Consider the following 23,639-nt stretch of genomic DNA (forward strand, 5'->3'; position numbering starts at 1 on the left):
TTTGCAGAGGACTGGCTGAGATCTGAGTTCGTCAGGGCGGGTGGAGCCAAAAAGTCCCTCCGGAGGAATCGTGGCCGGGCGGCTGCTGCTGCTGCTGCTGCTGGACAAGTTTTTTTTTTTTTTTTTATTTTTCCTCTTTGCAGGGATTCAGCGTTTTGTTCGCATTCGCGATCGCGACTCGAAACTTCCACGAAGTTTTGGACCGCGCTCCGCCGCTTCCCATTAATGAGCGACCGTGCGCGTCCCCGTCCTGCCTCCGTCGGGCGCGCACCCGCCAACTTTCCGCGCGTCACGGGGCCGCTCGGCAGGCGGCCCGACCTTCGGCCCTGATCCGCGGGCCGGCGAGGAGTCGGGGGGGAAGATGCCACCCGGATGGAGCCCCTCGGCCGCCGCTTCGAGGCTGGCCGGGACCGCGGCGTCGCTGGCGGCGCTGCTGCTGCTGCTGACGTCGCTGCGGGTCGCGGTTCGCGGCGCGGCCGCCGAGGAGGAGCCCTTCCACGCAGAGGTGACCAGGCTGCGCCGCCTCGTTATTGATCCGTCCCGGTTTGGCTGAAAATGCGATATTTACTGATGCTCATTTCCCCCCTGCACAGTTACTTTAGATAGAAATGGAAATATGAGCAAAATAAAAAAAAGAATATATAGAAAATGTTTTGTGTGGCTTAAAGGATAAATAAACTTTATTAGTTGTTAACAGGTAACGGAGTGAAATGAGCTGTAAATGCGGTCAGTGCCCGATCTTTGCCGGCTGCTCAGGTCTCCGTCCTGCTCCGTATGTGCCGAACAGTTCGATTCGGGCGGGATTTGAACATTTATGGTGCAAAATGTTAAGCTATTAAATGTAGGTTCTTCGGGTTGCAACATCTGACACAATGTGCCTTACAAATTTGAAGTATCTACAATTTCCTTTTTTTGGTTTGCATCCTTTGGCCGAAAAAGGGGAAAATCTTTGGTAAGAATGTCTGGCACACATGTCTGGCACCAGTTTCCTGGCCGTGCCTCCGGGATCATGGGCACAATGAACGCAGTGTCACAGTGGGGACACAGAGAGGAACATGCCGCCGCTCATATACTGTCCGTCTGTTCTTCGTCCATTTTCTCCCATGTTTGTGTCTCTCTGTGATGGTGTCGTGTGTTTCCTTCACACTCAAAGTCATGGCTGCGGACGTACGGCTACCTGTCCCAAGCCAGCAGGCAGATGTCCACCATGCAGTCTGCACACATCCTGTCCAATGCCATCAAGGACATGCAGATTTTCTATGGCCTAGAGGTTACTGGGGAGATGGACCAGGACACAATCAAGTACGTCAGTCCCCTTTACACCAAGCCACTATGCTATTTTGGATTTTCCATATAATAGTTTTTTTTTTTTTTTTAGTGCGATGAAGAGGCCTCGCTGTGGCGTACCGGACAGCTTTGTGGAGCAGGACGAGGGAAAAATGCGCAGAAAGCGCTTTGCTGTCACTGGACACAAATGGGACAAGGACAAGCTTACTTACAGGTAATATCATTTATAAAGAGCACAGACTTTATTGTGTGTATTTCCATACCCAGTGAATTGAAGGGTTGAAGGTGAATGTGGTGTTGTTGGCAGCATTTTGAGCCACACGCCGAAGATTGGTGAGCAGAGGACCCAGGAGGCTATTCGTAAGGCGTTTAACATGTGGCAGAAAGTGACACCTCTGCGCTTTGAAGAAATCCCTTCCAAGGACATTACAAATGGCACCAATGGAGAGCCAGACATGCTTGTGCTGTTTGCCTCCGGTTTCCATGGCGACATGTCTCTGTTCGATGGAGAGGGAGGATCCTTGGCCCACGCCTTCTTCCCTGGCCCTGGGATGGGTGGCGATACCCACTTTGACCTGGATGAGCCCTGGACGCTGAGCAGCAGAAATGAAGAAGGTGCTACAGATTGTGCTTTCTAGAGTTTCATCTCCGTTTTCAACAAATATTATATTACATTTCTTATTACATGTCCAGGTATTGACCTTTTTCTGGTTGCTGTGCATGAATTTGGACATGCTTTGGGCCTGGAGCACTCCAACAACCCAACTGCTGTAATGGCTCCTTTCTACCAATGGATGGACACCGAGAACTTCACCCTCACGGAGGACGACATACTTGGGATTCATCAGATATACGGTGGGTCCGTCCTCATCGTTTCGGTTTTCCCATGATTACGATGTTAGCGATTGTCTGGACCGTAAACGGATCCGTCTCAGTGGCGTACGGGCCTGTTTGAACTGGCACGAGTTGTAATGGTGTATCAGCGGGATTCTGGTTTCTCCGCTGTGGGCAGCCTGTAAACCCTTCATTTCATCGCTGAGCAAATGAGTTTTCTTCATGAGCTTCCTCCCGCAGTCTTGAATGGAAAGTTAGTGTGACGCACATTGAGCTCAGAGACAGAGAGTGAGTGAGTGAGTAATGGAGTGTAATGTGCACTAGGATCAGGCAAATAATGAATTTTTCATTATTGCGGCATAGAGTACAATTATGGGAGAGCCAAAAACAGTCATCATAAAGTTCTTTTTTTCCAGTGCCTAGCTCAATATATAAGTATTTATTTCTGGTAGAAAAGTAGGTTATGGCAGGTATAAAACGTAACATTTAACAGAAGAATAATTTTAATAAACATGTGTGCTCTTTTTGAAGGCCCTCTTCCAAGCACCCCCACCCCATCTCTCACCACCGTGACCTCCCTTGTTCCTAAGGATCCAGACATTTTATCCACGTCTCCTCCCCGGACCACACCCAGACCTAAGCCTCGACCAACCCAGCCCTGGGTCCCACCTGTTTCACCCACCAGGACGAGAAATAAGCCCCGGCCCACCGAACGGCCAGCCGGGGGTGCACCCTATATTTGTGATGGGGACTTTGACACAGTCACCATGCTGCGAGGAGAGATGTTTGTCTTCAAGGTAAAAGCATATTCCCACCATCGGATGGTCCAGTTCTCCATCCGTCCTCTGGTTGTCCTTCTGACCACACTGTGGTGCACACTGTGGCCTGTGTTGCCTTGCAGTAGCTTTCATTCTCTTCAACTTACAGGGTCATTGGTTCTGGAGGGTCAGAAGAAATAAGGTTTTGGACAACTACCCCATGCCCATTTCCCTCTTCTGGATGGGACTTCCAGATGATATAGATGCTGCGTATGAACGGCACGATGGGAAATTTGTCTTCTTTAAAGGTCTGTGTGCACATTTGCTTTTTGTTTTGGCCATTTTCATTTTAAAATTGGCTGTCAGACCACTGATGTATGTAAATTTTTGAAATACAGTATTCAGCAAATTCACGTCCAAGAATCACAGCCCATCCCAATAACATTACATTCTGTCGAATAAAAACACGCCTGTGTCTTTAAGCCATCTGTTTCCCCAGTTGAGGATATATTGTTCGGCCGAATGATGTCAGTGGTAAGGCACTCTGAGATGGGGATGTGGGGAATAGGGGGAAAATGAGCCTCTGGCAGCTGTGTTGCTCGGCGTGATTGAGTCAGTCACTCCGCATGCTGACTGCCCCGCTTTCGGTTTGAAGAGCCTGGCCGGGAATAAAAGGCGTGTTGCCATCTTTTTGTAACACAACAACCACCATTTTAATTTCTGGACCTGAACCCCTTTTGTCGTCGCCACGTTGACCTTCCTACAGGTTCGGTTAGCACCTGTCATGTTTCCTGCTTAGTGTAGAGGGGAAGATCATTATGAGTGGGAATCATAGTGTAAAACGTGATACAATGCTACCCACAATTTCACATTACTTTTAATTCAGCAGTACATTACCATATATTTGTGAAATTATCTATGAATTAACAACATTATCTTATTACAATGAGACCTGAAAGTGGGTGGAATACATCAGGACTACTGAATATTTCGTCCTTGCTTTGGTGGGAGAAAATGGGCTAGTGAAATTGTGATGGATGGATGTCTCGATCATACCACTATTGTGGGATGTTCCTGGTCTTCAACGGTTGTCCAATCCATACTGTATTTTAAATTTTCTTTAAAAATTAATGCTGGTTCTGAAAGAGGTGTCAGTTTGTGGTGTTTCGGAAATATTTGTGCTGCCATAAGTGGATACACTGGACCGTTGCATCAGAATTGCAATAATGGAAGAAGGTGGCAGATACTTTCAGAGGTCTGGTCCATGACAGGCCATAATCTGGCCTGTTTTGGCAGCAATAAGGATGCATATGCAATACTTAGCGGTCATAAATTTATGGCTAATAGGTTTTGATTACAAGTGTACAGGGAAATTTTTAAATGCTTATCCCAATTTTACCTTCTTTTTCTTCTCCATGCCTGTTCCTCGCCTGGTTCCTGCAGGGAGCCAGTACTGGGTATTTCGCGAGGCTGATGTAGAGCCTGGTTATCCTCAGGAGCTCTTCCGGTACGGCCAGGGCATTCCCACGGACAGGATTGAGACCGCTATCTGGTGGGAACCTTCTGGATACACGTACTTCTTCAGAGGAGATCGGTACGAATGCTCGCTTTCCTTCATCTGTGCCGTCTTGGTGTCTTGGCCACGCATCAAGGCTTAATTTTATCATTGCTCTTGCTTTTCATCCAGATACTGGCGTTTCAATGAGGAAACGCGCACAGTAGACAAAGAGTACCCGAAGTCCCTGAGCGTGTGGGATGGAGTGCCGTCCTCCACGAATGGGGCCTTCCTCAGTGAAGATGGAGGTGAGCGCTGAGTGTTGAATGCGACCGTATTTAGGATATATTCCAGAATTAACTAGATAAATTAATCAATAATCATTAATGAATTCAATATGAATTGAAAATAAAAACATAAACAATATTTCACAATTAATTTATTTGATCACATTCAGCACATCATGAATTACTTATGTCTGTCAGTTTGTCCCATCAAAGTAAGCCAAATTAAATTATGAAATATTTTAATGGAACATTGTATGAATTAATTTTTTTTTTATTTCCTTTATTTTCAACTCCTGTTACTGAATTTATTAACAAAATTTTAAGTCTCCATTTTAAATCATTAATGACACGCATGTTATTCTTTAATTACTGATTATCTATTTAATTTTTGCACTCTTATCCCTCTGTTAGATGAAGTTTTTGCTCGGAGTGCAACTTGATTACATTGTAAATGCTTTCCACCAAAAAAATGACTTGGAATGTGTTTTTAACAAGGTCTTTTAAAGTTCATTTTGTTCATGTTATTCAAGTGTAGACTAGAGTCTCCTTGGCTGCTCTTTGGTCTTGACAAACAGCGCTCTCAACATGATGGGACTTGACTCAGCCCTGTTGGCTGCTTTTATTATTGTTGCTGTGCAGCAGAGCTAAGACCGTAACCTTTTGGATTTATATTTTTGTTCTCGGTTTGACCTTTTCATCTGTTCTGCATCTTCCCCAGAATACACCTACTTCTACAAAGGCACCAAGTACTGGAAGTTCAACAACAAGCAGTTAAAGGTGGAGCATGGATACCCTCGATCCATTCTTACAGATTTCATGGGCTGTGAGGTGGACCCGGATCCGGCTGTGACTGTCGACCCAAACCGTAAACAGGAACCTGATGAGAAGAACACAATCGATGAAGTGGATTACAGTGACAAAGGTGACCGAAATGAAGATGGAGAAAAGAAGGTGGATGTGGTGGTCAAGGTCAACAATCACGACGATCAGGTTATGACGCTTGTGTTGGTGACTGTGCCCTTGATCCTGGTGCTGTGCATCTTGGGAGTGATCTATGTCATCATCACCACTCTGCAGAAGAAGGAGGCACCAAAATATCTGGTGCATTGCAAGCGGTCTTTACAGGAGTGGGTTTGACCTCTCTCTCTCTCTCTCCCCCACTCCCACAAACCCACACAAAACACGCAACAGATGTTTCTCAAGGACATGTCTTCTCTGTCTCTTAACCATCCGTGGTGCTCTAACTTTGTGACTCTGGTCTAGCAGAGAATTTGCACTTTTTTTTTGTAATTATTTGTTTAGTGGTTTAATGTTGTGGTCCTGGTAAACTTGTATGTTGCTAAATTGTATTTTGGTGCTTCCTGTGTAACACACTACAATTGTCTACTATCTGCTCACTTTGTTTATAGGCTCCTTTCACACAAAACCATTGCGGTCTCTCCGCACATCTAGGAAGGTTTTCAGGCTTTTCAGCAAAGCCTGGCCTGGCCTCACATTATCCAGATGTTTTTGATTTAGGAGTTGTGTGTGTTGGGGGGGGTCGGCCTGGCTCTGTATTAGCTGAGGTGGAGGGGAACGGGGGGAGCGGGGTGGGCGTGGCTCCTCTGGCACCGTGCCACGTGACCTACATTTGCGAGCTCCTCCACTGTGTTTTCTTCTGGAGAACCAACCGAGAAACGTCTTCCTGTGGGACCATGTTTCCACCCCCTGCTCTGTTCCGCAGCCACTTTTTGGTCGGGAATCATTGTTTATAAAGTCAGATTCTCGGCCGTGGGTTTCTGCCTGTGAATGGCTTTGTTCACAATCTGTGGTGCTTTAATAGTTTCAAGGGAGTGTAGGAGGTTTTTTTTATTATTTTGTTGAGTGTGCCAAGTGTTAAAAGCCTTTACTGCTGTTTCACAAAACAACCCTCCTGAAATGCTGTGCAATTTAGCAATAAAATGCAAATTAGTTATGTATGATGTGTGTTCGCACGCATAGTCTTAATGACTTCAAATTTGTAATCATCTTTTTTTTTTTTTTTTTCTTTGCTTTGCTTAAGCAAGAAGTTGGAAGCAGACTGCTCCTCAGATTTGTTTTTAATGTTACACTTTTGCATTGTTTTCTTGAAATGGAAAGAATCATGCAGGGCATGTATGGCTTTTAAAGATATATGTACTGATGTGTTGCTTTTTCACAATAAAAAAATGTATTTAAAAAATGACTCCCACCGTTATCTTATGCAAACACACTCCCCCTCTGTCAGATGTTAGCGAAGTGAGTCCTGCTAAAAGCAAGCGGCCCTATTTCATCATCTAGCGGTCGGCCTGCTAATGGAAGACGCGATAAACAAGAATAAATGGTTCTGTGTGGCGATTTCACTTTACAGCTGTTATGTTGGCCGGGGTTCCGGGTGATGCACTGTGCTGAGACGGCCTAAGCCAATAGATGGAGTCCAGAAGCCCAGTAAGATTAACAGTTAACAGTGATCTCACTCAGGGTCCTTACTAATCAGGTAAGAGGTCGCAATAATCGAGGCTACTAGGGTATCGTGCCCTGAATTCCGTTCAACAAGCTATGATCAGACTGAGCGAGAAATCTCCAAGTTGCCTGCAATGGCATTCTGGCTACACTTTAAGCACCTTTTGTTGTCTCATTATGAAAGCATTGAACATGGATTATAGCAGTGTTGGTCTTTTAAATGCCCTATTTCACTCATTTTTGTTTTTGGCTCCTTGCATACCTCACTTTTGCTGCTTGTCTGGAGGTGGCCCTCGCAGATGTAGCCCGACTGAACTGGCTTTCTCTCTGTGAGATTATCCGCCGTTTATCTCATTATTGGATCTCCTGGCTTATTCCTGCATGACAGTTCACCTGCCTGTAAGGCTTTAGGTGTCTGTGAGCACAGCTGAACCAGCACCAGAAATTGGCCAAACATTGATCCCAGATCAGTTTTTTCTGTTCTTTTGTCAGGTGTAACAATAATTCAGAGACAAGATGCTAAGAGCACATTAATCAAACCTTCAAAGGAAGAATGTTCTCCTTGTTCTGATGGTTCTAGAAAAATTGAAAGGTTTCTGATGCAACGTCTCTGTTTTTAGCATCAGGTTCATTGGTGTGTTCTGGGTTTTACACTCCAAAGACGGACTGTAAGAGTGTAACAATGAGCTTCACCAACATGCAAAGACTCTCACAGCGTTAATCTCAATTTTCATCCATTGAGTGTACAGCATAAGAGTGAAAAATAAGGAAACATGATATTTGCATTGAATTAAAAGCTGAAACAAAAAAATGTAACATGCAGATTTAAAAATTTTGGTATATAATTTATATGACGCAGGTCATATCATCGTGTTTATGATGTAACAAACAAAACAAGACTAAATGCTGAAATTGTATGATGTTAAATTGCTATTGGTGTAGAGGAGTAGTATATTTGAAGTATCCAATAGGAATGTCAGGTGATCTGAAAGCCCAGTAATATCCCCCTGGTCAGATCTGCTTTTTCTTGTGTTTGTTACTACTGATCTCAAAAAAGAGAACTGTGTCCTTCAGGTCTTAATCCTGTTAGCCAAGCCTTGCTTCATCCTAATCTGCACAGTCCACTGTCATCCCAACGGCATGCAACACTTCTGCTGAATAGTCAGGTAAAGTCTTTTCTAACTTTCATTCAAGTTACCAAGTTCATCAAGTTTAATGAGAGATTTCCATCGTCGTTTGGCCTGGACTGTGTGTTTGAAGTGCCTAACTGGCACTGCAAATAATTGGTTATTGAAATAATTCCAATACAGATTGACAACAGGCATATTGAGAGAGTGGGTTGTCCTCATTTAAGAATGATAAAGTAATTCATCAATTGATCTTTTTTGCCTGTTTTGATGAATATGAATTTTTTATGAATAAAACTAGGTCCTGAGTGCATCCCCCCATTCCCCAAGGTGTAAATTCTACCTCTTAAATATGTATGTATGTGGAAATGTACAGTCTAAGTTAATATCTGTAACTCAAATATAAACAAGTTCATTTAAATGCACATTTAGTTAAGTAAACTATTAATAGTACATTAAAACCTTCTGCGTAGTTTCCCTATGTTAGGATTCCAGATGTTCCACGTTTCTTGCTGGCGTCTGGAAAACCCCTGCTTTATAGCTGTGGCAGTGGCTCCATTGTTATCAGAAGCAGTTTATCTGCTCTGTATTTGTGAAGGGATGTCTGGCCGCATCTGCCTCTGTTTTGCTGAGTGTGTTTGGGGTTTCCCCAGTAACAGTAATGTTTGCTTTTTTATTGCAGGATTTTTTTTTCACCAAGTACACATAATAACACATCAGTTATTTCATTATTAGTACTGGAGCTCTAAGTTGAAAAGGGAAATGTTGAACTATTGAGACACTTACGAGTAAATACTACTAATGATAGTACTTAATAATAATAATAATAATAAAGATTGAAGGTCTGAAATTGTTTGCAGTTTCAGGATGTTTAACTGGGTGGTAAAAGTGGTTCCCCATCCCCCTGGAGAGCTAGAAGAAGAGGATGCTCCTGCCGCCGTAAGAGGACATTTTAAATGATCTTCCATCTTGTATTTCCATAACAGCTGTTATATTTTTAAATGACAATTTGGGTGCTTTTTTTTTTTATTAACTTCAAAATGAAATGTCTTCCATTTGGACAAGAATGGCTCATCATCAAAAGAAGGTAATTTAAGAAGTTGTACTGCAGATCCATAATTTGAACATTATACCAAGTAATGATATTCCTTATATTCCTTAACACGTCCCTTTCAATTTTTCAAAAAGCAAAGACAAGATCAGTGACATCCAATGATGGAGATCATAACTCGGTGGACAGCGGGTGTGTGCTCCTTCTGGACTCTGTTTCTTCAGTTGAACGAGGCTCTTATTCATGCTGCAGTAGATTCAGATTTTTTCTCTTCCCCCCGTCTCTCTGTGCGACTCTCTGCTTCTCAGTGGCCAGACTGGGATGTTGACTTGGCTGTCGAGTGCTCTGCCTCAGCCTGCTGGGCACCCTGACGCAAAGGTGCTGTACCACGCCCGATTAGATTAAACACACAGTCCCAAGATCGTTATATTCCATTACTTAGACAAAGCAGTGAAAGCATCAATGATGTCTGGAATGCACTAACCAGAATCACATTCTGTGTTTCTTGGCATCAGTCGATTCAGGACGAAGGCTTAGAATCCAGGTATGAAAGGCTTCTCATTGCAGAATAAACAATCTGTCATCGTTTCAGTCCAATCTTGTTTTATCTATGACCATGCTGCTGATACAGAACCTCCATGAACAAGATGGCACCTGTTTTACCTGTAGGCAAGGAGGCGGGGTGATTGGCTGGATCTCCCAAGGCCTGGGCAAAGTGGTCCCCCAGCCAGACGATAAGTACAAAAAAGATGATCATCCTCCAGAGGATGTGACAGAGGTGAGGGACATGGTTTCTCCACCTGATAGAAGTGTAAGGGGTGGTAGTGGTAACTCATCTATGAACCACAAGTCCCAGGTTCAAACCCCACTGACTACCATTGTGTCCCTGAGCAAGACACTTAACCCTGAGTGTCTCCAGGGTGACTGTCCCTGTCACGACTGATTGTAAGTCACCTTGGATAAGGGCGTCTGCTAACTTTTCATTCAAGCTTTCACAGCCCAACAGTGGGGTGTGAGTAGAGTGTATTTCTATATTAAATAATATTTAAAAAGGACTACAGGCCATCCAAACTTTCTCAACAAGATCTGTGAAGTGCTTCAAGTGGGTCACCATGAATTATGGATAAACCATGCCCATAGAAAATAATAAAGTAATAATGTCATACAATCCAAATTTAGATTTTTTTGTATTGTTTTTCAGATTTATGATGCAAAAGAACTGCCAGGTATCTACCACTTTATTATTGATACTGTCCTACAGTTCCCTCACTTGAATTATACTGAATATTAAAAATATTAAAAATAAAAATAATGGTCATGGTTATAGATGCTGAGCTACTGCCACACATACCAGTGGTGGAGCTCTTTTCAGAGGAAGAGTCGGAAGTTGAAAGCATCCCTTCTCACTTCCCTCCCAGGTAAGTTGTTATAACCTGAAGTTATATAGCCAAAGCTAAAATGATTAGCCCTAATCTGGATCTTAAAGTCAGTGCTTTTGTTTTAAATATGAATAGTCTAACTCTCCTGTCTCTGGCTGAACAGTGTCCTTGACTGGATTAAGAACAGTGTTGAGAATGCCATTCCCCAACATCGGCCACCAGGCTACATTGAGACGCCACCGAGGAGGATGACCCCGAGCTCAGAAAAAGGTACAGACCCACCCCTGCTGAGTTACAGGCCACATGACATGAGTTGCTTTAGTGGTCATATTATTGCACATCTCTGTTCATGTAAACGCTCTTCTTCTCCCACATAGTTTATTCGCCCCCACCCGAGTCTTTAACCAGTACCCTCGATGAGGAGTTAAAGAGTTCTACGTGAGTGTCACCTGCACAGAGAACACAGACTTGCTGTGTCCGCATGTGTTTGCTGAAAAATGCCTAACATTGAATAATTCTTCTTATCCAGAATGGTGGGCTGGATTGTTCAGGGTCTGGGCCGCATGATGCCGCAGCCAGTTTACAGAATGAAAGAGATTCAAGAAGTGAGTAGGTCATATCAGTACAGATGTAGTATGCATCAAAGCATCATTTAACATTTTTACCCAAATAACTTCATGCCTTTTTTTCTTCAGGAGAATGGTGACATGGCAAGCGGTGAGTAAATTATTTGAACTTTCTCCACTTCTCTGTCCACTTGATAAGTATATCAGGGAAGTTACGGCTGTTTTCCAAAGGGTCCGTTTGTATGGAGGTTACCTGTAGGTCCATTTAGGTAGGTTGGTAGGTTTAGGTTACTTTCAGGTAACTGGGTAAGGCAAGTGTTAGGCAGACTTTAACTCAGTCCATCTTCTCCTTCTGTTTCAGGAGGGAGGGCACTCAGAGCCCCTTAAACAAAAGCAGAAAGAAGACTGAGGAACAGTCTGTTACACTCAGACTGAGAGACCAGACAGACGTCCTTTATTAAGAAAAAGACAGAATGTCATACATAATGAAAAGCAACAATAGACAGTGACAGACACTAGACAGCACTAGAAAAGAGAAAGGCAGGGAGACAGAAACATATAGTCAGCACAGAGCAAGACAGACATCATGTTTATGGCTCAGTGGAGCATTCAGGCAGCTTTAAAATGACACTATATGATTTACCAGACATACCTTTCTCTGTACATGAAATTTATTTCAATCTAAAAAGTCTTTTCAGTCCAGTTACCTTTTTTTCAAAACCCACTTACTCCTGGTAATATGCTGCTGCTGGTAATAATGTGGTTTATTGAACTATGTTATACCATGGACAAAAAGGGATTCACTATATGAGTTCTTGACAAATTTATGTAAACAGTCTTGTTGGTTAATTTTTCTTTGCATGCAATATTCAGACAATATCCGTTTTTTTGCTAAATATTATTCCACATGCATACAATATGGACAAACACCCGACCCGACCCGACCTTTTACTTTATTGCCTTTAATATGTGGCCTATGACTACGAACGAAACACCTTTTAATACAAAATTCCTATAAATCTTGAATTTGCACAAATGCTGTATGGCTGATACTGTACAAGCCTGAAAATGTAGCAGTAATGAGGTCTTGGTTTTATTTAGGAGGTATCATGATTAAATGTAATCTAATCATCTGCAAAAATAAATAAATAATGTTTGAACATGTTTTCTGTGTTTTAGAGCATTACTCTAGCATCACACTGAAATATAACAGATCATGCAATAAAAAAATTCAACCTACATGGAATTAATAACATCCTAGAAGTCACGTGCATATAATGCATATAGTATAACCAAGATAATTGCATTTACATAAAGAAGAAAATGAATTAAAATGCACACCAATTTGATTCATCAAAGTTTATTATCATCCTTCTGTACCGAAATATCCCCACAGAGCGTTTCCCCCCCAGGTCTGTGGATATGGTTCTGGAAGAGGTGGAATCAGACTGGGAGGATGAAAACCAGGAGAAGCCATTAAAGCCCGAGCATACTGTACTGTCCCTGAAGTCACTTCATTCGGAGCCACCGTCAATGCGGTCTGTGAGGTCGATGCAGTCGCTGCAGCCGCTGGCCGAACATGAGGTGGAGGACAAACTGGACGAGTCCATTCAGCCAGATGTGCTGATCGTGCCTGAGGTGACGCAGACATCCTGCTCACACACAGAAGATGCAGAGACTCAGACTGGGAGATGGACGCCTTTCATGGAAAACATCAAAAAGGAGGCAGAGGACTCTGCCATAGCGACCATGGAAGAACGGTGAGGCTAAAGTAAAAAAATAAATAATGCAAAGTAAAATATATGTTTGAAATACTGAGAAAAGCTCACGTCCACACAGCCTGCGTCTTGAGCGTCTGGAGCTGGTGCGAGTGGCAGAAGAAGTGGCCAGGCAGACGGCTGAGATGGCCGTCAGACAAATGTCAGAAGGGCAGGGAGCCAAGCAGGCATTTCAGACCCACGAGGAAGAGAATGATGTGGACCTGGAGTGAGTTTCTAATGATGTGAAAACACACACACTCACCAAAACTTTCAATACAAAATAGCAGGTGGCTCCATACCTGCTCCTTGATGGCTCTTTTCTGGCACGTTTCTTTGGTCTACACTATTTCTCTTATTCCTACACAAAATTAAGCTAAGCTGTGCAGGTCCTTCTAGACTAGGGGTTGGGATACAATGTCAATCCATCATACAATACGTCTTTAAATTATGTTGTTAATTTAAGAAGTAGGCTAGTGGGTGAAATACTCTCTTATGAACCAGAAGACCCAGATTGAAACCCCACTTACTGAAATTGAGACCCTGAGAAAGAAACTTAACCCTGAGTGTCTCCAGGGGGACTGTCCCTGTAACTACTGATTGATTGATGCTGTAAATGTAGACCTGAGGATCTGCTGGATGCTGTATAATTTGTGATGCACTTTTGACATTCCTCACTGTAACTGTCACACCAGGTTAGAGGGGCTGCAGGAGGAGCAGATTGAGGTGGAAGGCTCGCAGGAGGTTACCGATGAGTAAGAGCTTTACTTACACATGGTCTGAATTGAAAAAGCCCATATTAAAGAGTCTCTGTCAGCCTATGTAGGCATTCCAATGAATCTTCTTCCCACTGGATCAACAAATGACATTCTAAAAAGCAGTGGGGTGACACTGGAAGAATTTCAAAAATTTTCATTCTCTATAAACTTGACATGATCAGAACAATTTACTTACTTTTACACACTTTAGTTACTTTAATCTTAAATGGAGTACCATAACCTTTAATATGGGTGATGCACTGGGTGTTGCAAGGAACTTTGAGCCACAACAATGGATATTGCCACACGGCTCTAGGTCATTTCATTCTACAGCCCACTGCTGTTCAGCTGTGATTCTTCATAATTATTTCAGTATGTCAAACCTCTGGAGACTGAATGCAATCTAGGATTTGCTGGTAAAAAGTTAAGGTTAGTTGGATGGAATAGGATGGCGCAGATGATGTGAAACGCTGCACGATTTAGAGCACCTTCTTCAGCACATTCTTGGGCCTACTCTTGATGAACACAGTTGACTCAACTTTCCACCCACTGGAATCTGATTTGTTGTGAAACCGGGAGAGATCTAAGCGGTTCATGCCTGGGGCCCTCCGAGACATTGTCTGGAGATGTCTGCAGTACAGAATCTGCAAGTCAAGTCAAGTCAGGTTTATTTATAGAGCACATTTAAACACCAGGAGCTGGCCAAAAAAGTGCTGAACAAGCGAAAACATGAAAATATATAACATGAAAACATAAAGGGCAGGAGTGTTATGCAAATAGGAACAAGAACTTAGCCAGAATTAAATAATTGCTCATTAAAAATGCTTTTTTTTTTAAACAAGATTTAAAAGTTTACAGTGAAAAGACCCTGTCACTTTGTGACTTTCTGAAGTTTGTTAGAGGACCTAAGAATCCTCGGTGCAGGGGTGAATAAGATCACAGACCCCATGCCAGGCAGCAGAGTTTAAAAATCAACCCTGAACCCCACCGGTAGCCAGTGAATGGAGGCCAGTACCAGTGAAATATTCTCCCATTTCCTTGTACCTGTTAGAAACCCGGGTGCTGCATTATGAACCAACTGGCAGTCACACCCACATACAGGGAGTTCCAGTGGTCCAGGTGTGATGTAATGAATGCTTGGATAATATTTTCTAGATCCTTTATAGAGAGGACAGATTTGTGATGTGAGGCACTGTGGGCGTTTCCACTGTAAACCAATCACAGCAGCACTGAAGCCCTCAATTAATTTGAGCTGCCGCCATAGCAACAGTTCATCAAGTGCAGCAACTGCATCGGAAACCTAGCAACAGAGGATCCCCACTCGACGGTTGCCCTGGTTACTCACACCGCACGCAGTTCTCGATTGACTGAAGGATGCACAGACAAGCTGTTTTGACTCCATACTCAGATTGTTAGTACTGTTTAGATGGGAATAACACTGCAGTCATCCAGAGGCAGAAACATCAAGACGATGAAGGTAAACTGAAGCATTGACTGCTCCATGATGTAAAGTGAACGAGAATGCTGAAAGATAGTCTGTTCTGTTTCAGTATGGCCTGGAATGCAAAGCCAGGAATCTGAATATTTGTATGCATGTGTTGCTTGATACTGTTAGCTGATACATTTGGATTTGTTAAAAACATATTTGTATTCATTAGTCTAGATTTAGAGGTGTTTTGATGCTCAAAGCGAATATTTTTTAGTGTTTTGAACCTGGAAGTCAATGGAAGTTTCTGGAAATGTGTCTTTCCCTGCATCTCTATCTAACAGGTGTCAGGAGGTGTGTTATGCTGAAGAATGCCCTCAAGTGGAAGAAGAGCTAGAGGAGACTTTGCAAAGTGCGTCATCCTCCCGACAAGCCTCGCCTTTTGAGGAAGAGCCAGACCCACCCTCTGAGCTAGCATCACCTGAGCCCCCCAGAACTGTTTCACAAGGAGAGGAGTCTGAACCGGAGGAAGAGGAGGGCAGAGAGACTCCTGTGGCCGAGGACGAGGAGGACGAAGAGGCTCCTGTCACTCAGCAGCCACAGCCGACTGACGGCAGCTGCTCTCCACAGGTAATACGAGACGGAAACAGCTTTCATTGTGAATATTTTTTTTTTATTCATCCCACCTTTATTCTTGTTGCAGGAGGAAGGCACAATTGAAGGGCAGGAATGTTATAGTGAGTTTTCAAAAAATAGAACTAAAATACCTATTAAAAACTATGTAGCTTAGTAGACTCATGTCTTTCTACAAATGATCATATAAGCTCCATCTTCCCTATGTATTTTGTGAATATTTTTTTGTCAAAGACTGGCATGAAAAACGGCAAATTTTGTTAAACATGCGGGCACTAGGCCTGGTTTCAGTTTTTAGAGTCATGGGAAGCGGGAAAAAATATGTGTCATATTTTAGGTCATAAGTTAATATAGACGAGGGGAAGAAAATGAAGCTCAGAGCTGGACTCAAGCCCTACTACATTCACTCTCTCCTTCCAGTGTCCTCTGCCTGTGATGCTGTAAAGGGGTGTCTGATGCGGATACCCCATGTACCAGTGTGCCTGGACCGTTTCAACCAGGTGCTGCAGGAGAACGACATCAAGGCTCCTCAGCTGCCTCCCATGCCCACGCTGCCCTCCTCTCTGTCCCACCTAACCGAGCACCTGCCCCTTCTTCCCCAGAACGTCTCCCAGCTGCCACAGCAACTGTGCCAGCAATTCTCCCAGCTGCCTGTGCAGCTCTCCAGGATCACCCAGCAGCAGCTCCCCGGTCTACCCCAGCAGTTAATCCCCCAGCAGCTCTCATCTCTGCCACAGCGTGCCCAGGAGTACTACTCCAACGTCACCAACCGCCTCAACAGCCTTAAGCCCCAACAAGATGCCTAAGCAGCAGCAGCAGAATCGAGACCTGGAGCTGGAACAGCTCGTCCGGCAGACCCCCCTCCACCAGCCCTGCACCCCGTCACCTTCCTCACCCAGCGGCGCCTTAGACCTGCCCAACATTCCCTCCTACCTCCCCAACTACCGCTTGCCTCCCATCAACCTGCTGTCCGGTCATTCCAGCCAGGCATTCCATGTGGAGGATGACCACACCTCAACTCGAGCTTCAGGTGAAGCACAGACCCTGGTCCGTTGTGCCAGGAATGCCTTTATCAATAGTTCAGTCCTTCATGCGTTGCTTTGTTCTTTCACTACAGAAAGTTCTAGACTTAGCATGCACCCCGCAGTTAATGTTGAGGATGTAGACTCAGATGGGCAGCGAGGGAAGTGTTCCCGTAACCTGCCCCAAATCATCAACCCCCAGGACCCCAATCTGAAGACTCTGACTGTGCCTGGAGTCCCCAAAGCAACACGGACCAGGCAGGACATTTTCAATTCATTGCAGTTTTCCTTATTAATAAAACATTGTTTCTTTTCTCTGGGCACTAGACCGCTGGCATATATACACATTTTCAGGTTATGGCCTCATGTGCTGGGATATAATTAGTATTGCATTGTTTTGTTAGTATTTTTTTTTTGTATAATATGTTCCACTGGTCTGACCTATGAAATCACCATTACTTTAGCATTACATATTGTGCTTCCTTTGTTAAAAAATTAGAAAAGTAACTTTTCTTTTTCTCCCTTTGTTTTGTGTCTTTAACAACTACAACCTCACACAATATGCACTGTCATTGTTGTGTATATGGATATATGGATGAATTCAGAGAAAAAAAACTGCAAAATATCTGGACGAAAATGTAAGATATAACTTCATAGACAACGTCTGTCACTTGGATCCATCCATCTCTTCATTAACTCCTTTACCACAAACTTACATTTCCATTAACCCTCATTGGTACAGAAGTCCTGATTTGCATTAATTTTCTTTTTTCAGCCCATTATAATACATTAAAATTCATAGTGTCTAGTGAATGCAAAACTTGATCTTACCTTAATCGTCCACCGGCTACAGCACCACCTCATCATGACTGCATTTTACCAGTTTGTTCAGCAGTATTATCCGGAGAACATCTGTCCATTTTGACCCACTAGTCTTCACTTGTGTGTTGCTTGGGGTGGAAACTTGCTGAATAACTGCACTGTTTATCGACCTCAGAAAAAGGCTCTATTCCCAGGACGAGGATGAGGACGAGACAGAGACAGAGACAGTGATCAGGGCATGGCCCAGCCAAAGTAGCCTGCTGAGTGCGGATGAAGGGTCAGTGAAGTAAACACAGTAAACCTGTCCACTAATTTGCACAGAATACACTGGTTAAGACGCCTTCGTCATGCAGGGTAAAGGAGAGGCCGTCTTCGTCTGCCAGTCAGACCAGCACCTTCGTTAATGAGCGGCTGCAGGAGCTGGTCAAGCTGTTTAAGGAGAGAACAGAACGGGCGAAGGAAAAGCTCATCGATCCGGATGATTCGGAAGATGAAACTCCCCCAGCCTGTGAGTGATGATCTATACAGCTAACCTTCATTACACCCATGGTGTCCAATTCTGGGTCTCCTTTTCACCCTGCTGTGACACTGTTGGTTTGGGGACAACTGGAAGAACAGCAGTGCTCACTCTTGGACTGGATTGTGATTCCAAGAGCCCTCCTATAACAAGCTGTGTTTCGAATTAGGCAGGATGTGGTCACGTTTGCTATGCATGGAATGGACAAATAAATGTTTTATGTGGTTGACTGATTAGAGCCAGGGATTAAAAACACGTGTAGAGTCTCCAAAGCACACATCTTCAACAGGTGTTCTAGTCCAACCTTCAAGTCTGTTAACCTCTACTCACAGCCCCATCCAAAACGGCTGCAGCGCCCCCTCCAGAGCCAGATGCTGAGCCAGAGCCACCTCCGGCTCAGGAAGCCCGTGAGGGGCACCGCTGCTGCCAGATGAAGCAGCCAAACTGGGTCAGGAGGGTGTTGAAGTTTCGGATCCCAACCAGTATCGACCCCTTCACCAGTGAGCACCTTTCACATAGTAAGCTCATTTTTTTTCATTGTCCTCCCACCTGCACTAATTGAATCTTTTTTATTCTTCTCCCACTCGCCACAGATGTGGTCTACGTGCTGTGGCTGTTTTTTGTGTCCTTGGCCTGGAACTGGAACATTTGGCTCATCCCTGTACGCTGGGCTTTCCCATACCAGACTCCCGGAAATATCTACATGTGGCTTCTCACAGACTACCTGTGTGATCTGGTCTACATCCTGGATATCCTGGTTTTCCAGCCCCGGCTGCAGTTTGTGCGTGGTGGAGACATTGTGGTAAGAGGATACCTTGGGAGGAACTGCTGTTAAGTGATTTGTGTCTGCAGTGAATGGCTTTCACAGCAAATTAGTATGAATCCTTGGTACTGATAGCTTTTTGTCCGCATCTGGTAGTGTGACAAAAAGGCCATGAGAGAAAACTACATGAAAAAGCTTCGATTTAAGGTAATTTTTTTTTCATGATCTAACAACCTGTTGCTAAGTCTGTTTAAAAGGAGATTTTTATCGTAACATAGATCTAGGATACATATAAATGTATTTTTGACTAAATTTCCTGTTTGGATTTCAGTTGGACGTCCTTAGTCTAATTCCCCTAGAGTTGTTCTACTTGAAAACAGGATTCAACGCTCTGCTACGGTTACCTCGAGTATTGAAGGTAAACTTTCATACCCTTAGAAATGGCAGTCTCTGCCAAAATGCTGTATGTTTTATAGTTGCTTACATGCAGTTTAACTTTTCAGGTTTTTTCTTTCTTTGAGTTTAATGATCGTCTGGAGGCAATACTGACTAAAGCATTCGTTTATCGGTAAGGATAGGGTTCAAAATTACTTGGTGCAACTCTGTAAATTCAAAAATGATTCTTAGAAAATTTCTGCATAGGATTCTGCATAAGTGAATTACAGTCATTTTCCATGCATGTCTTTGTAGAGTCATCCGCACTACGACCTACTTGCTTTATGCCTTGCACTGTAACGCCTGTCTGTTCTACTGGTACTCTGCGTGGCAAGGCCTTGGCAGCACCCAGTGGGTTTACAGTGGAGAGGGCAACAGGTGGGTGAGATGTCCAGTGTGGGCACCTGCAGCCGCGTGAAAAAGCCGCGTCTTGAAGGATCGCTGTCTTCTCGTCTCACGTCACAGTTACATCCGCTGCTACTACTTTGCTGTGAAGACCCTCCTCACAATCGGGGGACTGCCTGAACCCACCTCACTCTTTGAAATTGTGTTCCAGCTCGTGAATTACTTTGTGGGAGTGTTTGTGTTCTCCATCATGATTGGACAGGTCAGCCGCCACCACTTTTCATTGTTTTATTTGCAGTTGAGCAGGGTTTTTATGAACACAATTTATTGGTTCGGTGTACTTATAGGTTTATGGCTCTGAACTGTAGGCTGTATTGAACTGTTTCGGTGCCAAATTGGCCATATGTTCTCTCAGATGAGGGATGTGGTGGGGGCAGCTACAGCAGGGAAGACGTACTACAGAGCCTGTATGGACAACACCGTGAAATATATGGCCGCCTACCGCATACCCAAGGAGGTCCAGTACCGTGTCAAGACCTGGTACGAGTACACTTGGCAGTCACAGGGCATGCTGGGTAAGGTATTTTGCCAAGACCCAGACCTTCAACAGATCTGAGGAGGACCGTTCCTTATTCTGCTCTTGCTTTGTTCTTTTTTTTTTTAAAGATGAACAGGAGCTGCTGATTCATCTTCCTGACAAGATGAGGATGGATATTGCTGTGGATGTGAATTATTCCATCGTCAGCAAAGTTGCTCTTTTCCAAGTATTTCCACAATTCCAATGCATTTAAATCACAATTTGCCAAACGCCCTCAAATGTGTGTTCCTCGTAATTCAAAATAATTTTTCCCTCTCAGGGTTGTGACAGGCAAATGATTTTTGACATGCTGAAAAGTCTCAGGTCTGTTGTCTACCTGCCTGGTGATTATGTCTGCAAAAAGGTAAAGGACTCAAAAGGAAATGGCCACGTGGCCATGGCTAGCCCTTCTTCTTGGTTAAATTCCAGCTTTTGCAGGGTGAAGTTGGACGGGAGATGTACATCATTCAGGCAGGGGAGGTGCAGGTGGTGGGCGGTCCTGACGGGAAGACGGTCTTCGCCACACTGAAGGCAGGCTCTGTGTTTGGAGAGATCAGGTAGGCACTGAGCTGATTAGCCTTTGATGTAGGAGCTACGCTCCATGGTTGACTCTTGGCTGTTGTTCTGCCAAGCTTATTGGCTATAGGTGGGGGGAATCGTCGAACCGCCAACGTCATCGCCCATGGCTTCACTAATCTGTTCATCCTGGATAAAAAAGACCTAAATGAGATCCTGGTGCATTATCCTGAGTCCCAGAAGCTTCTGAGGAAGAAAGCCAAGTAAGGGAACTAGATCACCATCACTGAGCAGATGGGCTGAACCAATGGGAGTGTTTTATGTTGGTTTACCTTTGTTCTGGTGTAAACTCTCCCTCTTCACCTCAGAAAAATGCTGACGAAGGACAAGAAGCCAACAGAAAAAAAAGAAGAAACTAAGGAACCAGCCCAGGTCATCCCTCCCCGAGCAGAAACCCCAAAATTGTTTAAGGCAGCCTTGGAAATGACAGAGAAATCAGGACTTAAAGGAACTCTCGCCAAGCTGAAAGAGAAGGCCAACAAGTCTAGTGTCTCTCTTCAGGTACTGTGGACATACACCAGTGGACCTCTGAATCTGCTGCACACCTACACAGTAGCATCCAGACATAATTACACTCACTGGCTACTTTAGAAACAGAAAGTGGATGATGATCTCTTTTTAACAGCCGTCTGTGTCCTCGTCCCTGCAACCGACCTCACCTCTGCCGAGCCAGCACCAGGAGCAGGAGGCTGAAATCCTCTCACAAAGGTCTGACTGCTCCCTGCGTACCCAAAGAGCTCCTTCCTGCCAAGATGAAGACATGACCTCTGCTGATGAGAAGCTGGAGGAGAAAGCAGAGGCAGGGGATGGAGGAAAGAGGAAGGGGAAGAAAAAGGTGGATTAGTCCTAAAAACAAAGTACACACCATTCAAAAACATGAAATGATAGCAAAAATACGGTATACTTGCTGTAGGTTAAGGACAGGACAACTATTGATCCATGCTGTTCTGTTAGATACACCACAGAACAACATGTCCTTTAGAACAGCATAGCAACAAACATTGCAAAACACATGCAAAGACTCTCCAGTAATATGCTATAATTTTACATCTGTGGACAATGCTAACACATTGCGTGGTAGTAGCCTAGTGGGTTAGGTACTCGCCTGTGAGTCAGAAGGCAGACAAGTCACAGGTTCAAACCCCACCAACTACCATTGTGTTCCTGAGCAGGACACTTAACATTGAGTGTCTCCGGGGGGACTGTCCCTGTAACTACTGGTTGTAAGTCGCTCTGGAGAAGGGCGTCGGATAAATATGAATACCTTTAGGTTAAATACTGTAATGTGTAAATTTTTGTTTTTCCACTGTATATGCGTGGAGTGAAACCGCACTGTTGCTGTATTTCTCCAGGTTTGCCTTTCTGTCTGCTGTTGCTGTTGAAACCTGAAAGTGCCTTAAGATTAACCGTGACACTGCAGTGCACTCTGACCTTAAACACCTTTTTCATGCTTTCCGTGACTGGAACCATTTCAACACACAAACACAAATCGGGAGGCTCCCTCCCAGCTCGCGCCCCAGCTGTGGTTGTGTTGAAAGGGACCCAGGGACTGTGAAAGTACGCTCTTAATCGATCTCAGTTGGGTAAGGTCCCTAACATAGTTTTTGTTTTTAGGCTTTTTCTTTGCTCCAGCACATTTACGGCACCGAAGTTGTGAGTTATAACAGAGACAAAGGGTGGAGCGACACAGCGTGAAACGCCATTAGATCTTCCTATATAAACTGCCTCCAGATGTGAGCTGGAGGTGTATGGTCGAGGCAACGCTTTGCTGAAATTGAACAATGCAGCATAAGTAAGAACAGATGCAGAAAATTCTTAGAAATACACATACACATCATATATAAAATATGTCAGTCAGTTGCCTTTTCTCCTCATTTACAGTTTACGCTTTGTGTTCAATTTTATTGAGACTTGTCTTACTTTTAACTTTGCAAGACCAACAACTCAGCATTTTCTAATAAATTGAACAAACATTACATGACCGTTATGATTTAATATATTTTAAGATTAGAAGAATGAGTTTGCATTATAGCTATCTTATTGCAAGGTCCCTATTGCCCTTTTAGCAAATTATTTCATATTTCATTTATCCTTTGCTTGTAAATTGTGCTAATATTTGAATGATATTGTAACTGAAAAATAAATAAGATGCTTATAGGACTGTCACACTTTTTTGTATATTTCGTGAGGTTGTGATTATGAACTGTACACTATGTGATTAGTTATAGGACATGTCTTGCCAGCCCTTTTAACTGCCTTATAACATTTAAAAAATAAGGTAGATTAATAAATAGGCGAATCGATTTAGGAGGTGATATTTGGAATCTGACAAACTTTCAATGCTTCATTCAAATTCCAGCACCTGCTGTTTGCATGCCAGTCTGTTGGTTTTCAATAAATTATATTAACAAAAGACTGTGTTTGTATTTATTGTATGTTGAGAGAATACAATTTCACGGTAAGACCAATAAAAATGGCTCCACCTACTCGAGGGATCAAGCAAAGGACGTCTTCATTGTGTCCCATGTTAAAATCAAATCGATTCCTTTCAAACTTTGACCGTAACCTTTTTAAATGTTTTTAAATGTTTAACAGTGCTTTTTGTCCATAAAAGGCTAACTGAAAAATATTAGCAAAGTGCTACAGTTTTTAAATATTTCGATGTTAAATTGTATATGAGAAACAGCGACTCTGATTGGTTGTAACGATTGAACTACTTCTCCCAGAGTTCCCTGCAACGTCACGTGGCCAAGCGCCGCGCTTC

At 43.6% G+C, this 23,639-nt stretch overlaps 2 protein-coding genes across 2 annotated transcripts; both read left to right on the plus strand.

Annotated features, from left to right (window-relative positions):
• Positions 1–112: 112 nt before the first annotated feature.
• Positions 113–6,227, plus strand: mmp15a (matrix metallopeptidase 15a). Its single transcript, XM_028958881.1, has 10 exons — positions 113–505; positions 1,154–1,302; positions 1,379–1,501; positions 1,595–1,902; positions 1,981–2,142; positions 2,653–2,918; positions 3,049–3,187; positions 4,323–4,473; positions 4,567–4,682; positions 5,380–6,227. The coding sequence occupies exons 1-10, from the start codon at positions 362–364 to the stop codon at positions 5,796–5,798; spliced, it is 1,977 nt and encodes a 658-aa protein (XP_028814714.1). The 5' UTR covers positions 113–361; the 3' UTR covers positions 5,799–6,227.
• Positions 6,228–8,192: 1,965 nt separating this feature from the next.
• On the plus strand, positions 8,193–23,288 carry LOC114767117 (cyclic nucleotide-gated cation channel beta-1). The gene is given in 38 exon segments (XM_028958668.1): positions 8,193–8,287; positions 9,109–9,187; positions 9,314–9,335; positions 9,437–9,491; positions 9,608–9,677; positions 9,815–9,843; positions 9,969–10,077; positions 10,501–10,525; positions 10,627–10,717; positions 10,842–10,948; positions 11,056–11,116; positions 11,208–11,283; positions 11,374–11,395; positions 12,641–13,004; positions 13,084–13,230; positions 13,697–13,756; positions 15,530–15,815; positions 15,889–15,922; positions 16,239–16,613; positions 16,615–16,848; positions 16,936–17,098; positions 17,446–17,478; positions 17,838–17,939; positions 18,016–18,170; positions 18,512–18,679; positions 18,773–18,981; positions 19,099–19,149; positions 19,274–19,360; positions 19,446–19,510; positions 19,633–19,755; positions 19,843–19,984; positions 20,138–20,297; positions 20,389–20,486; positions 20,580–20,663; positions 20,738–20,856; positions 20,932–21,078; positions 21,184–21,376; positions 21,501–23,288. Coding segments are annotated over 37 exon segments (4,557 nt in total). The 5' UTR covers positions 8,193–8,287; positions 9,109–9,115; the 3' UTR covers positions 21,720–23,288.
• The last annotated feature ends 351 nt before the right edge of the window (positions 23,289–23,639 follow it).

This window comes from Denticeps clupeoides, chromosome 17 (assembly GCF_900700375.1).
Source record: "Denticeps clupeoides chromosome 17, fDenClu1.1, whole genome shotgun sequence".
NCBI lineage: Eukaryota > Metazoa > Chordata > Actinopteri > Clupeiformes > Denticipitidae > Denticeps > Denticeps clupeoides.

What these genes read in the sequence shown, in the direction of transcription:
- mmp15a (XM_028958881.1), top strand. Translation starts at nt 362, where the DNA reads ATGCCACCCGGATGGAGCCCCTCGGCCGCCGCTTCGAGGCTGGCCGGG. An exon ending in AAGGACAAGCTTACTTACAG is followed by an intron (nt 1,502 to 1,594) that starts GTAATATCATTT and finishes TGTTGTTGGCAG; the next exon opens with CATTTTGAGCCACACGCCGA. An exon ending in GAGAGATGTTTGTCTTCAAG is followed by an intron (nt 2,919 to 3,048) that starts GTAAAAGCATAT and finishes TTCAACTTACAG; the next exon opens with GGTCATTGGTTCTGGAGGGT.